Raw genomic sequence first — 17,011 nt, forward strand, 5'->3', positions numbered from 1 at the left:
AGATCCCTGAATGAAGGCTACTCCAGAAGGATGGCTTGGGGTGTGCTGGTGGCAGCTACTGGATTAGGAAGGACAGAAGATGAGGTGGAGTGCTGAAGAGCGACTCACTAGGGACTTGCACTTGGATCCAAGATCCTGTACTTCCTCACAACCCTGTAGCAGTAGGTCTAGTTTTCATCCCAATTCTTGTGCCAAGGCCGGCTCCCTTTCCCTTCCCAAACCCAGCTTTTCAGCAACTCCTAAGACTTTAGAAAAATCTTAATTCCAGTCTATTCCCCCTGCAGTTCAAACAAGGGCTTTAAACAAGATAACTTCCCATCTCTCTAGCTCAATATTTATTAGTCCATAAAAATAGAAGGATATCAACAATAAAGCCTCAAAGCAACTAATGCAATGCCATACAGCTACTGGTAGGAGACCATATTGTAGCAAATAGGATAACAAAATATTTAAACCAACATAAGATATAAATAAGAATATAAGCATATAAGAAATTACAGATGAAAAAACCCACAAGTATTAAAAAAAAACGATTATCTCCTTTTAGTAAGTTCTTATTTAGTCAGAAAATCAATCAAGTTGATTGTAAATGACCGATTTTAGAAGAGTAAAATAGATAATACTGATATGAATTACTTAGCTGCACTTTCTGAAAATGCTCAAATGAACAGAAAAAATGCAAATAAAAGTAATGCTCTACCTTATCAAATGTTGAACATTTATCCTAACCACACAGTCACAAAAGTCATCTTAAGATGGGCTCATAACAAGACACTTCCATAAAGCAACTGCAGATTGAGTTTTAAGTCTACTATGTTAAAAATATCTGCTTTGTTATTTTGCATTGTATTCAATGATTCTGGAAATGTTACATTGACTTTCCATCCCAAAGTCAGCTAAGGTCAGCCTGGCCTGGACCACACGGGAATTGATTCTGAAAGTTTCTCCTAAAAGCACTTTCTGAATTGGTGATACTACTGAACAGTCCTAAACAACTATCATTTGTTTCTGGAACTGAAACAACACTATTGTGCCAGTTCAGGAATAAGGTTAACGGATGCATCACGGGGACTGGCTAGCAAATATGTCACAGACAAGTACTGTGTAATTTATAGCAGTTTAGGGTTGTCATTAACCCCAGATTCTCGGTGCTGTAGGACAAGTAACACAGACTACAAAACACAACACTTAGAAGGGACAGACCATGCAATTGCCCCAAGTTCTGTCTTACGGATTTTTTCTGAGACAGAACTTTGAAGTGATCACCAACTCAAACGCCCTGAAGCATTCACAGTCTCTGATATTTTTGGCTAGCCCTGTTATTGTTCCACTCACTTCTACAATTTGGTTCATGCACCACACCTAAAAAAAGGTGAAAGCAAGAAAAGTGTTTAGGGATCTCGTACTATATTAAGCAATTCTAAGGGAAAAAGCATCCAACGTCTGCAATATCCAAACACAGCAGATCATATACAGCAAAGTGTTGTGAGGGTAAGTCAGAGAAATAAATAGCTTCTTATTTAAACGAAGTCTAAGATATTTGTTTTTGTGAAAGAATATGAAGAGTGTATTTTTGATTCATCTTATCAAGTCATATATAATTTTTACAGATTTTATGTAAAACACTGAAATGTTTACCTAGATATATATATTCCTATGCTCAAAACACCTACTGGGATTCTGCTACATCTGCATTAAGACTTCCAGTAAAAGATGTGCATTACTTCATAAACTTGAAGTCCTCTAAGAAGTGGCAAGAATCTCTGATGATCCTTATATACCTCATGGAAGACTGTGACAAGGACAGAGATCCCGCTCTTTCTCATTGTTGGGCCAGGGCCTATCACAGTATAATAACACTCCAGGACTCTGACCCCTATATGTTACCATATCAGAGAAAAGTCCTCAAAATTACTAAAACGCAACATCAAAAGAATCAAAAACTGAAAGATAAGCAAAACCAAAGATACATAAAACAAAGGTAAAGTCTATAATAAAGATTCCTAGTCATACTGTTTAAGACTTTTTGTGTTTCTAAAATTGTTTTATCTAGAAAAGGATGCTCTGGAAAAGGTTATTTAATGGTTGCTTCCAACTTTCAGTTCTATTTCCTACGATTCTGTGACACACAGTAAAGTTGCAGAGCGGAAACGCAACATCAGCCTTCAGCTCCCCTGATGAAGGGAGGAAAAGGGAGGAAAAACGCAACCATCTGGAGGAATTGTTGTTTTCTGGTTCTCAGTATAAATAAGAAGACAGATGCTGTCATAAAACACCAATCTTTATAAAATTAGGACCTTCAAAAAATAAAAGGAAATTATTGTAACTATGTTTCTAAGAGTGTTCTTAGAAATATTTTTGACTCATATGTAATTTTCTGTTTTTCCAAGTTAGTGATACAAAAACCTTAAACTTTAAAAAAACCTGCTTTGTTGTTTAAATTATTTGATTCTATATCACCCAGGAGAATACCCAGATAAATGTTATTTTGTATCTGAATATGATATTCACAGCTCTCTATATTTCAAAAAATCAGTGCAAAAATTATTTATTTCCTCCTTCCTCTGTTAATCCTGTATTATGGCTGACAATTCTAAGAAAATTAAGAAATTCAAAAGTATGATGCCCATGTAGACCAGTGTCATATTGTGGTTACCAAGAATACACGTTCAGCAACCTTAAGAACTGCAACTGGAAACAAAACAAATAGAAAAATATTAAAAACAGAATAGCATATGAATCTGAGTTTCAGTAGGTGCTTTCAATAAATGATAGTTAAATGCATTTATACCTAAGAATGCAACATGTAATGAAAAAAAAATACAATATAAATATAATGTAAAGAAAATATAAAATTGAGTAGTAGCTGACAGGCAAAATCTTAAGACTTCACTTACTTGACATGTCCCTGAGCAACTGCTGAACACAAGGGTGTAAAGCCATTTTTATCAGCAGCATCAACTTGTGCTTCTGCAGTCAGCAGCAATCTCACACAATCTATAAATTGAGCATAAACATTGACTGATGCAATACGAACAAGCCGTTAAAACTACCAGAGGTTAAAACGTACTCAAGGGGCAACAGTAGCCAGTCTTCATGACTACAGATCACACACCTTAGTAAAGAATCTCAGGAAGCAGTTTGCAGGAGAGAGGTGAGAATTGACTCTATGGGGCACCACCACTCTTGTGCAAACTTGGGTTGGGTTCTACCGGGATCCAAATACACATCCATTCCTGGCAACACCCACAGTGTTAGCCAATTTACCCCAAAGCAGGGAATTCGAATTATCCAGCAACCCCTGAAGGCAGCATAGTCCCACTGGCAGTCACGTGACACATCCCAAATATGACAGTCACAGGGGAGATGCTCACAAGCTACACATAACTCAAGCAACAGGCTGGCCACTCTTGTTTCAGGACACTTGGACATGGGATTGCAATGACAAATAAGATAAACTGACAAGCTCAAACCTCCCCAAACCATTCCCATATTTCCACAATGACATGCTAAAAAAATAGTACCAGCCTGATTCCCACCATCCTACAACTAAATTAAGATAATTAACTACACAGTAATTAGACTGCTTTTCATCCACAAATTGGAATATCATTTGATGCAATTAAGTTTGAAGAAAATACTTAATCTCCTATATATTCTTGAAACTGGTTCTAAATCAAAATAAAACAAGTCTTTTGTAGTTGAAACTACTAACTTTGAAAACAGGCTCAGCTAGAACAGCAATTGTAAACTCCTGACCTGATTTCCGAACAAGCTCAATGCGCCCTGTTCCAGCACTGGGTAAGATCCTGGAGCCAAGCTTTGCTACTGAAGCTTATCTCTAGATATCAGGAACACATATTTATAATTACTTAGAAATCCAACTAATCTAAACCATTCCTGAACATAATTGCTCCTGTTATATTCTTTCAAATATGAATACAGATATTGTGGAGTTCATTGATTAAATAATTTAACATTAAGAAATAAGATTTTTAAACATATTCTTAAATTCTTAAATAAATAATCTTATCTAAAATTATTTTTTTTTAAAGTTGGTTGTCAGGATAAGCTAACAGGACTTCATATGTTATAATTTTTTTTAAGTCATAAAGAAGCTCTCAGTTAACTAACTTACATAGTATTTCCACTTGTAAGACAATATACATTAAAATCAAATTGTATTTTCAATGACTTTATAGCAGAAATACTACTCTGCTAATGACATAATTTTTTTCCTCTTTCCATTGTCAATCCTAGTTTGATATTAACCAATTAACTTGAAAATACAGATTCCTGCTTGATGTCCTAAAATGCTTCTAAAGTTTATGAAGGATGTTGAAAAAAATTTCTTCTAGTAGTTTCAAGTATTGGGCTAGAATACTCTCTGGTTTCTTCATAAAGCATATGCGAAAAGCATATAGCCATGCAAAAGCCATGAAGAACACACAGAACAAGACCACTTTTCTAGAAAGGTACGGTTAACTCACAATTATCGATTGGCAGGTCATTCAGGTGGTAGCTTATCTATGTGAAAATACTGTTTCTGATGAAGATCACTGAAAAGAGTTGTTTATTCTCAGCGATAGGTGCAAGCATGAGGAAATACAGCTACTTTCATAAGGCATACCCTATGAGCCAGTAAGCTCTACGTGACCTGTTCTGGTAGCATACCAAATAAAAGAGCAGTAACCTCCAAGAAGCCTGGGGTCCTCTGGATGGACTTCTGATTGGGATTTGGAGAAGGGTAGTTTGGGTCAGTCCAGGCTCACTAACTCCAGCGCACTGCTGTCTGCCATAGAAGTAATCAGCGGTGGAGAGGAATGGGTGGAAGGGCAGGCACGAGGCAGACATTGATGTTGTCACTGAGTTAAAGGTTTTGGTCAAAGCAAAAGCAAAAGCAAAATACAGAAGCTTAATAGTACAAACACCTGGAGACTTTACTGCTCTGCACTACAGCTGGGTAGTTAGTTCTTCCAGAGTGCTGGCAAACACCATGCAGATACTTTCAACGGTTTGTCAGAGCTGACTTCATGTAGCTGTATATCTCTGCACCTCACTCCTTTCTACTTCCCACATAATTACAGTTTTTTCTGTCAATCAGGGTGCCATATCGTCCAAATACTCAGGATATTGATTATGCCATAAATGCATATGATTAGCACATTGCTGAGTCCAAAGGCTATTACTATTTTTCTCTTCACATATTTCTGTTTCAGGAACTCTTATTATTTCATTTTCTCTTTCTCAGACACCTTGTGTGTGGCAGAGAACGGTCAGGATTGAAAACACAATAGAGATATGCAGATATGTTAGCTAAGTGAACTACTGTACATGTTATCAAGTGCAATAATAGACTAATGCAGCTCCTTCTTTGTTAATGGATCAAACCAAGATGGCCCGACAAAACAATCTGTGCCACTATCCCAATCTAGTAGTTAAGTCATAAAAATCAAGTTTCCTGGTGTCCATTCAAACACAAAGTATTTAGTGTATTATTTTTAGGGTGAAGTTCTCTCTCTCAGACCTACAGAACTGGGTACAGTGTGTGCAGGAAAAAAAGCAGCTGCTGTGACCTTCATGCGCTGGAGGAGCCCTCAGCTGCAGCTCTCAAAAGGCAACTGTTTACAAACAGGAAGGCTACACATTTTGCAAATAGGACAGATTAGGAAAGAATATTTGAGTGCTCTCTTGTGTAACTCAATTTTCTCTGCAGACTGGCCTGAGAGCACACAACAGCTGCTGCCACCATGCTGGTTACAATGCCAATTAACTATCTATCTCTAGTTATCTACACATCTCCAATACTGTATTTCTTCACCGAAAATGTGTGGAGAGCATTCACTTTCCACTCTTCCCAGACGCTCTGCAACATGTTGTTTGTTTCTGAAGGGAGGTACTCACTACGCTTGCTCTTAACAAGTCTAGGGCTACTCTTCTCTTCTGGACAACTATTCCTCATAAGAAATCAGACAACCTGGTTAGTTGACATAGAAGAAACAAGGGGTTCTGGAAATCTAAGAATCTATTTAGTCACTAACTCCAAGTTGAAAGTATTCTCAGTAAATTAAATCATGGTCCAATCACCCACAAGGGTAAGATTATGTGTTAAGTCTTACAGTCTTTTCCAACCTAAATGAATCTATGATTCTAAGGAAAAAAGAAAAAAAAAAAACAAAAAAACAGCCAAAATACACTAACTTTCCATTGACAATCCTACTCAATGCAATGAAAAAATCTGTACAATCAATTATTTTATCCTTCTTAAAAATTACATCAGTGTCATTTCTTTCCACCTGGTTAGTTACAAAAAAAAGCTATTAAAAAGGACTTTTAATAATGAGAGATGTATTCTTCTCCTTCCTTTCTTAAGCCCATATATTTGTACATAAATTTCTCTTTAAAAGTCTCTGTATTGAAGTGCTACATCTATCCATGGACTTGGGAACAAACTGCAAGTAACAAAGAAAGGATTATATGTTAAAGTTAAGCACAAAAGCCTTTCTCCAAAAATATTATAAATCTACTACTCTCAATTTTCATATAATGTATTAAGGAGACATCAGTAGTGCTGCTGTGTGATGCTCTCATTCAGAAGTCATACAATCCATTTAATCAGTAAAATGTGATGATTTGTACAATGAAGTGTTTTTCACACCCTGTCAACTATGAATAGAAGTGAAACACTAAAGCCTTTGTAATATATTTTTTTATCTTAAAAAGTAAAAGATACTAAATAATTACAGGATGCATATGCATGTGTTTGTTTTTATTATTGTTTTTTCCATACCTCTGTCTAGTGCCTCTCTTGTTTGAAATTTTGACAATAAAGAAAGAAACGAAATTGCCTATGCTGTCAGTAAGGGCTGCTCAGTAGCTGTAACTGAAAATCAGGGCATTTGCTTGGAAACATATTAGGAACACAAGATGAGTAAAGAACTGGGTCAATTACAGTCTCCCACAAACACCAGCAATGATAAATGGATGTAAGCCCAGAATAATCCACAGACCATCCATTCAGTAAGGGAGGAAAAAATAAGCCACACAATATAATAAACTTGGACTCAATATTGAAGATAAGAAGTTGCCAAAAAAAAAAAAAAGTGCCAAAGAAAGCAAATAAAATAAAGGACTTTTCCAATATTTTAAGGGTGTTGGCAACAGCAAAGAATCTGTCAGATGAAAAGGCCCAGATGTTCCTGCAAAGTAAACCATAGCACCTAGCAAGCAAAGACATAATATACTATCCCAAACAAAGGGAAAATTCCTCCTATGCCTATGCCTGGTAGCAAAATTAACCCTGAACACATAAAAAAAAAAAATTATACTATCTGCCTAGTTATGGATTCTGGATCCTAACTTTACTTTGATTTTTAAAAGACTTGAGAGACATAATGGAATGGTCTCTCGAAATACTATTTTAAACACTTGATCAGGGTTTAATAATTGTGTCACTAATATGTTGTTAAATAAAACCACAAAGAATTCTTGAAAGCAGTGGTTTTAAGTGCACTATGTTCCACCCTTTGCTATGAAATAAAATCTTGGCTTTCCTGAAAAATTATTGGATGGATTTTTTGTCATTTGCATTGGTGGATTTCATCTGTAGTGTCCAAAATAGCATAACGATATTATTTGCAATATAAGAATCTAGGAGATTTTTACATCAGCAGAAAAAACTACAGTAACGTATACCAGAATTCTAAAGCAAGCTGCTGTTCGAGAGCCTTATGTTAACAGTCTGAAAATTAGTGGAGTTCGTATCCAGTCACTATCTGTTACTAACATATTACCCTCATTTCATAAATATATTAGTAAAAGATGAAGACTGATTGTTGAAGGGGTCAGAGATGATACCTCCTCAAGACTGAGGGTTGGGGTTGTGGCAAAAAGAAAAAGAAAATTGTTAACTATCTCAGTAGAGCCCAGAGAACAAGCTAAGTCTGTTTAACCTAGTTCAAAAATAAAGAGTTCATTTTATTTCCCAAGTTAACACACTACTCTGAAACCATTTTCCATCATTTTCACCACTGCTGAAGAAGATCAAAACACTGGTGATGACCTATTCTTTCCTGCTTACTCCCTGTAGAGGAAAGTTCTTTCTTTCAAGTTGCCTTTGCTACAGCAGATCTTTAGTTTGTCATAGAACATGGGGTGTTGATACCCAGTGGCTTTTTATAGGAAGGGAGTGGAGAATTACAACGGATGTTCCTGCAGAATGTTACCACAAGCAAGAATGCCTTCTGTGTTCCAAAATTCTGCCTCAGGAAGTATTGCTTATATATACACCATACTATGACTTTTGTCAAATAATCTATCTCAGTTTCAATTTCACATTTTGAAAAAATATGCATTTGACCTAATTTAATATTTAAAACTTATGAAATAAGCTTTCACTCTTTCACTTGAATGTCATAACAAAACTTAGAGACTTGCCTGTATGTCCGTTTGTAGCAGCAGAATACAAGGCAGAATAGCCATCTTCACAAGAATAATTAATGTCCAGTCCTTCTTCATTAAGCAGCATTGATAATAAAGTGACATTTCCCTGGGCAGCAGCTTGGTGAAGAAGGGTGGGCCTGCCACCCAGGGGGACAGGACCACCACTTGTTAACAAAGGGGTTAGGGAGGAAGACCAGCCTGTGTGTTAAAGCAACAGAAGTTATAAGGAAAACATATAAATAAAGCTCTGCATTGTCCATGTTCTTCTAAAAATTAAAAAGGATCTTCAAAATGACAGCATTTGTTAGTTTAGCACAAGTTTTGTGATGATGTTTTGTCTATGCATCAGAAGGTATTCTGAAGGAAAAATACTGCGTACAGGGGTGACAGCTGTTAATGCAAATGAACAGGATTTCATTACAAAAGGTTAACGTAAAACTTGTTGTGAACTGTAGTAGCAGCTGGATGTCTCAAAAAATTTCTATTATTAAATTTCAGAAACTGCCAAAAATTTTATACAAGTTTTAATTGCTGATGTACTGGGAAGGATCTTTAAAGTATCTATAGAAAGGTTTCCAAAACAGAATACTTATTTTCGTATGAAATTTCATCCTCCTTTATAGTTTTAGTACAAACTTTACTATTTATATCTCACCTGCAGTAATATAGATAAATTGCACAAAGAGCTCTTAATAACTTTAAGCTCCTTTTAATAAATTTGCAACAACAACAACAAAAAAGTCAAAATCATCTACAAAAATAGAAGAGAAATAAATATATTTGTTATTGAACTGTATCTCAAGGTAATGTTCCTTTTACTCCGCAATACTTAAATATTATAAAATGTTCTAGTGTGAATGAATAACAGGTTATATAAAATTTGCAAGTGAAAGCTTTCAAGTCACTCATTTAAAATAATATTCAATTCAAAGCTTTGAAAGCTTATGAGTTCTCTTGGTTAAATGTTCTGTTCATTACTTATCAGTTTTAGTAGGGAGTTTGTTAAGAATATGAAGTTTGCTGCATAAGGCATAAAAAACTTTGTGCATTCTTCCTTGATCAAGGACTGCAAGAGAAAATAGGAGAAAGATTTTTTTCCTTATTTTCACTACTACCTTTAGAAAATCCACATTATATTTCTCTTGAATAACTAACTTTGTATTCTATGGTCACATGTAAACTATTATACGAGGATGAAATCTGACAATACAAAGGATGTTTAGGCAGCTTTTACTGTGGCTCTGAACATCCAAGACTCAAGAGGAGCTGCAGCGCATTACCTCCAGCTCCACCAAGCTGATCAAGTGCTATCCAACCTCCAACACCTAGAACTAGAAAAAGCATGTGGCAGTAGCTCTACCATGCTCTGCATTTTGGAAAAAGAAAATTAAAGATTAAAGTTCCCAATAGAATTCTATGGATGCAATAGATTTGGGAACCTTGCAAGATCTGGGCAAATTTTAATTAAGGTCCAGACTTACACAAGAATCCATCATCTGAGCAGCCCCAATGAAGAACACATAGTTTGATCCCAATTCAAAACAACAATAAAAAATGCTTGTATTTTCATATTTTCATAAAGTAAGCTAGATTGGTCATTTCAAATTAAGTTTACTAGTTTAGTATGTAAAGGAAACATATTTACAGTATTTTTACAATGTCAGTTTATTATTCAACTTACTTATTTGATATTGACTAAAGAAGTCATCACTACAGCTATGAAGTTACCTTATAAATCCAACTTTAAACCAATGATAAACTGTAAAGTTAACTCCATCCATTTTCGTATAACTTCAGTGTTCTGACTATTAATACTCTTACTAATATTTCTTTCTCCAATACTTTTAATTAGAGGAATTTGAGGGGTTTCTGAATTTTTTTTAAAAAACCCAAGCAATATACAAAGTAAACTGCATCCTTTAAATTGTATAAAAAAAGAATTATTTCCTGAGAACAGTTAACTCTTACAAAATCCCCAAATGTCTGAAGAATAAATTTTGTTCTTCCTTTCCATTATTATTTATTTTTACAACCTGTTATTATTCTTTCAAACAGTGCTGCAGCTGTTGCTAAATACATCAATGTTTTTAAAATGGTACTTGTGTAGTTTTTACTGTCTTGCCATGGCAGTTAACTGACAGCGGGCATTGCTTGGGTGGCACTCCACATGCTAACGTTCTTTCTCCAAGTTACATTGGAATTATTTTGGGGAATCTGTGGAGCCTGACATTAAGCTTTAAGTATGAAGTTCACTTTGCCAACCAGTTTTGTAATATGAATAGCATTTCTGGGTTCCCTTCCTCATTGAAAATAGTACAAGATTTTTGTTGTTTTTGTTAAAGCATAATTTCAGCAATACCGAAATAAAAGCATTTTTTGGTGCCATATGTGGTTCTTAACTTTCATTTCAACTCCTTGAAATTAAAAACATGTGGTTGTAATTCAGTGATGAAATTCATTATACTAGGTTATCATTAGATGAAAACCTCCTACTGAAAAAGATACAAAAAACCAGATAATAACATAAACATAACTTTAGCTTCTATTACCAGTGTAAAGCACTATAACAAAGCTGAATTCATCCAACAAAATACACCAACAATAGAAAATACCAGTAAATAAGGTACACTATTACAGATGCAAAAGGTTAAGAAATGTGAAGCATCTGTGAAAGCTTGTAGGGCATGCAGTGATGAAGGGCAGAGGGATAGACAAAAACAGCTTCTGGCATCAGCTTCAGAATGTGAGATGGTTAATTTCAGAGCCCAGATCAGTCCCTCAACCCCCAACTTTTATCATTGAAGCCAATTATATAGAGAGAATAAATCAATCATTATAGAAATGAGCAAAATAAAAACCATACTTCATTGAAGAGTGACATAAAAAGCGCAAAACCCAGAAGAAAGTGAAAGCAGAAATCCCAGGGGTATGAAAATCCAACTGCCAACATTTGTTTCCATTTTGAAGTCTTACAGACATTGAAATGTAGAAATCCAAACAGAGCAGAAGCATTTTGGCACCAGTTCAAAGGCTGCTGAAGTTAATGAAAATACTGTCACAGATTTTGAATCAGGCCATAAATGTTCATTGTAATTTCTCTGTGTGCAGTCTGTTCAACATTAATGACAAAAGCTGGTGTCTTTTCCTACCAGGGATAAAAAGAGAAACATCCAGTACAATGCTCCATCTCTAAAAGAAGGTATTGTCACATTAATTTATCAGAATGTGTAACTGAAACAATCAGTGCTCTGATTTTAAGTTTGCTCTTAATAGTTGCTCTTTCTAGAGCCAAGACACTCCCTTACTGAAAATCAGACTGTTGATATGTACTTAAAGCAACGTGAGCTAACTAGGAAACTGTTATAAAATTAATAAATATAATATTTTAATGATTCTCTGACATCACAGTAAGAAGAAAGAAACATGAATTTACTGACAAACAAAAAAATATAAAAATGGAAGATTCTTTCAATATATTTTTAATATGTTAAGTTTGTTTTATACTGTTGTTTAAAAATATTAACAAATTCTGATTGAAGTTCACTACATACTACACAACAAAATATGAAGATTTCACCGTGCTCTGCTTTAACTGAAAGTAAAATTGAAATTTTAAAATTTTTCTGAAGAAAAGTAAATAAAACAGATAAAAATCAACCAGAACATTAATAAAACTAACTGAATCTGTGCCTAGAGGGCATGAAAATGCAGATATGGGAAGGAGGTTTCAGTAGCATCTGTAGTCTGTTAGGTGTTGTTCACCTGAAGAAAAGGCATATTTAAAAAAGAAATTGAAAAAAAGAAAGTGAATAAGTGACATTAATTCAGGCATTACTGTCCACATTATCTTAACGAAAAGCATTATTAAATTTGGCTCATACTTTCTTTTCTAAAACAAAGTCTATTTCCATATATACTTATAAAATCTTTTTTTTCCCTCAGCATAAAATTTTGAAGGAAATGGCTTTCCATACTTGCATAACATCTATTGCTCAAAGTTTTTTTAGTTCTGCAGTTTGCCAGGACCCTTGGCCAAAATGGATTAATTCCTTAAAAAACATAAATAAAATGGGATTTGAGGATAAGTGCAATCAAACTTAAGCATTAGTTTGGGTAAAAGACAAAGGAGCTCCTGAATATTTACCTCAATATTTTAGATAAAGTTATTGGAATTCTTTGAGCCTGTTTATCCCAGAAAAGGAGTGATATTAAAATAACATCTCCATATTAATAAAATAATAAGCAGAGCATTAACTAGAGTTTAAGTAATCTTTCTTTGCAGACTTCAGATTATGGGATATATTTCCCATTTGCAATTGGAAACATTCACGAAAAGTAGTGCCACTTACAAAATACTAAGAGTGTCAAATGATCAGAGCAAGGATTATGAGACTAAATGAACTCAAATGTTTCCATCCCTTCCAAAAGCATGTGAATGGAGTGTAAATGGAGAGGGGCAATCTGAATATATAAACCAGCACAATTTTTAAAAAGCTACCAGTTTTTGACAAAAATCCTATCTTTGAGAATTGCTTCTGAGAATTGTCACAAATTTCATAAGAAACACAAGTTGACTATTTGGTGGAGGAGTCCTGTTTAAAAGGCTGATTGTTCTCCTAAGAAAAAAGTTTACACTTTGAAGCACAAACTAAAGTTATGAAGTCAAGTGGTGGTAATTTCATTTTTAAGATAGAAGATTTTTTTTTTTAAGAATAATAAAAAACTGCCTTAAATGATTACCAAACATCATCTAGTTAACGTAAGACTAACTGAAAGATACAGCCTAATTAATGCTGATAGGATTTGTGCAAGACAGCCTCTCGCCCATAAAAGCTTAGAGTGTCACTTTGGAACTAATTTTGACAATAATTTGCTGTATGCTAATAAAACTTTAGATTTTTATTTTTTTTAAATTAAATTTTAATACCATTAAGGAACCTAATGGCATCTGAAGGGAAATGAGGTTTGGAGAATGGGAGACCAATGATCTATCTGACATGGTAAACAGTCTCAGCTAGGAAAAACAATTTAAGATGAAAATTCAGGAAATCCATATGAAAAACAGAAAACTAGAAGGCAGCCATCAAATCCCACAGTGGTTAATTCTAAGTAGCAGACAAATGGAAGATAAGATTTCTGAATTCATATTTTTATGGCACAGTTCAGAAAGGAGATAGGATTCTGACAGTATGGTGCCATAGACAAATATTAAAAGCATGTCTACATTACTCCAGGAAAATGCAGGAAGTCTTCAGCAAAGTGGAATGGGAACAAAAATTCCTTAATAATGTTAATGCTGGAATCTCCTGTATATATACAGACACACATTTGCCACACGCTGCTTTTGGAACAGCTTCCCGAAGACTGGTGAGTGAGTTTGACTGCCTTACCAAACAGTGGTGCAGGTACCAACAGAAAGTGGTTGGCTGTGTCATGGAAGCTGTGCAGGGTGGGGTTTATACCCTACAGATGATGACACAGGCACTAAAGTTATGAGAGACTGAAGTACCATAACTGAACTAACCGTTGAAAGTTTGAGGCCATTCAAACATTCCTCAGTGCTGATGAAGGCCTAAAGTGTTCCAAAACTGTGTGTCTGTCTTCCTCGCTGCAGTGCAAGTCAGGCACTTGCAGACGGACTTCTATCTAATGTTCTAATGCTATTGAACCCAGCAGGGAAATATGTTGACAAAAAGATTTATAGGAAAAGAACAATTAACTGAAAGTTAGATCAGGGCCACCTTCGTTCATTTGACTGCCATCAAGAAGATACCATGAAGCTGGCAGCACATCAGGCACACAAGCAAGTCCTCACCACAATGCAAAATGAATAGCAGACACACGCACTGACTGCAGACTTAGACTGTCGACATAACATTTAGATTTTAACTCTCCAACAGCAATCCTTTGCTGCTATCTATTGAAGTAAACCTGTGAGATGCCACACACAAGTATTAACAAAGCCTACAGCTAAAACCAGAACTGCAGAAAAATGGAAACAAAAATGAAACATTCTATAGGTATGACATGATGTATTTGAAACTGCAATGTTATCCAGGCAATTATATACCTTAATGTGCAAACATCTAATGCCATAGGAGAATACTCAGCTATGCCCAATTTTCTAGAAGATTCACAAAGCCCTGGAATACATATTTCATGGAAGATCACCAGCAGAGGTAATTTTCAAAACATTGTTTCAGACAGTGCATTTTGAAGCCCAAAATTATAGCATTTGCAAAAAGAAAAAAGAAAAAAAAAAAAAAAAAGGACTTTCTTAAGTATACCATAATCTGCAGCCCATTTATTTTAAACATTAGTCCTCTTTACCTTAAAAAAAAAAGCCTTCAATTTGGAGACTTCCTTGAGGAAGCAACCTAATTTATGACATTACTAAATAGGCAAAAGAATTCCCATACCCCTGGAATGTGGAAAAATATAAATGAAAATTTCAGCTTTTAGAAAGTAAAAAAGGGAAAGGTATAAAATGATAAATAAAGCAAAAGAGGGATGTATAGGAAAAACAAAACATTATTTTAGAAGGAGACAGTTTGTAGCGTATCAATCCCTTTACCTGATGCTGTTACCAGGAGGCTGTCTGAATCACATGGTCTACAGGATGAAGCACTAACAGGGTTTATGGAGGAGCTACAGGCAATGGCGGTGGGAATGACAAAGGAATTTTCTGAACATGCAGGTTGGTTCAGTCCAGGGAAGTGGGAAGGCCAAGCACCCACCTGAGATGAAGCTATGGCTGGTATGGCACAGCCTGCAGGTGCCATGGATAAATCTATAGCAGGTTTTGGTGGCAGCTGAGGTGAGGACTTAGAAATAATTTCCTCATTTATTACCCTGATTCCTTGTGGTGAACTTGAAAGGGGTGAGGTCACGGTTTTGCTGTCAGTTTTTACACTTGTATTTGGGGATCGACTATTATCCATTAAAACTTTAAGCTGTGGGTGTGGTGGAGAAGGAGTTTGTGAAAGCCCTGGTTTTTTAGGAGGAATAGGTGGAGGATTTCCTCTGTCAATTCTTGATACGCTGGGAGTCTTTACACTCATTCTACCGACTGGTGGGTAAGTGCCAACTTCCATCGAATGTGACGTCCCTGGCCGTGGCAGAGCACCACTCTGAGGGCTTGTAAATCTCGAAAGGACTTGGGTAACAGTATTCCGAGCTACCTGTTTGGCAACTAGGTTGTCACGACTAGTAGGGGATACGTCCCTTGAGGGAGGGCTTTGGGTTGTGTTTCCATTTTGGTCTTGATCATTTGCATTCCCTTGAAATCTAAATCTAGCTGCTTGGATTCGTGGATTTAGGCCTGGATGCCCAGTAGTGTTGGCAGATGGTGAATGCAAACTGTGCATAGATGAAGTTAGTGAGGAATTCTGAGCTGCAGCAATCGGTGCTGCAGGGGTGCAAAGGGAAGTACTATTTGAAAAAGGGGAAGTGCTACTTGGTAAATCAGGTGATGAGCCTGTATTTGGTCCATTTTCCTCAATTCTGTTTTGATTCTGTGTAAGAACAGGAGTTGCAGGAGGGATAAGTTCACTAGATGAAGACTGCCTGTCAATGACAGGCTTCACAAACGCTGCATTGGTGCCCACATTCATTTTTGTATTGCCAGACACTAGCGGGTTCACTGTAGACGGCTTTACAGATACAGTCAAATGCAACTTCTTAACATTTTCTGTGCTACTGTCCATTATTACAGTATCTGTTTGGCAGGCAACAGTTCTTGAACTTGGCTCTTCTGTTTCAACAAAAACAGAAACAAGACTCCTATCTTTACTTTTAAGAGAAAGATTAGCTTTGCTTTCATTCTCCTTTTTTAATTGCTCAATCATTTTGATCATTTTATCTCTCTCTTCTCTGAGGTCACTGGTGTGTGTTTCCTCTCTATGAAGTCTGGCACGGAACTGCTCTCTCTCTGTGTCAAACTCAGACAGCTGCTTTTCCATTTGAGCTTCCATTTGTGTACTCCTTTGTTTCTCAGCTGCAAGAGACTCCTCCAATTCAGTAGCCTTTTTCTTTTCCTCTTCAAGTTTTGACATCACTTCTTCCAGTTTCTGAGCTTCCTCTACAATTCGGCCAGACAACTGCTTGCACTCTTTCACTAGCATCAATACTACATGCTTATTCTTTCCACGTTCTTCTTCAAGACCAGCAGATAGCTTTTTGTGCTCCAGCTCAAGATTCTGTAACTGAGATTTTTCCATTTCCAACTGTAAGAAAGCATAGAGAAAAATTTTCATTAACAAGATGGAGACTTTCAACATATCCTAGTATTAACCTGACATTGACATTTTAACCTTTGAGAGAATGCCTAAAATGAACCTGTCTGCCCCAGGAAAGCAATTTGTGATATCTAACACAAGTGCCTATAATCTTATACAAGCAAAAGAAAGAGAGAGGCACCTCTGAAGAGCAATTCAGAAACTAAGTAAGCCCTACTTTCCTCCATGGACAATATAGAGAGACTCTCTAGAGGAGCTACTTGTTCTCCAGAAATTAGACATAGGACATAAGTCCTCTTTTCAGTAAAGGAACCAGACACAAGCAAGAGATG

General features: G+C 35.9%; 1 protein-coding gene across 1 annotated transcript in view; it reads right to left on the reverse strand.

Moving 5' to 3' along the window:
* The window catches only part of CTTNBP2 (cortactin binding protein 2), a 75,634-nt gene that overhangs the window by 32,482 nt on the left and 26,141 nt on the right, over positions 1-17,011 (reverse strand). Inside the window, 3 exon segments of the mRNA XM_010087677.1 lie at positions 2,898-2,997; positions 8,437-8,640; positions 15,017-16,667. Of these exon segments, the coding sequence (XP_010085979.1) occupies positions 2,898-2,997; positions 8,437-8,640; positions 15,017-16,667 (1,955 nt within the window).

Source organism: Pterocles gutturalis, unplaced genomic scaffold, assembly GCF_000699245.1.
Source record: "Pterocles gutturalis isolate BGI_N339 unplaced genomic scaffold, ASM69924v1 scaffold23236, whole genome shotgun sequence".
NCBI lineage: Eukaryota > Metazoa > Chordata > Aves > Pterocliformes > Pteroclidae > Pterocles > Pterocles gutturalis.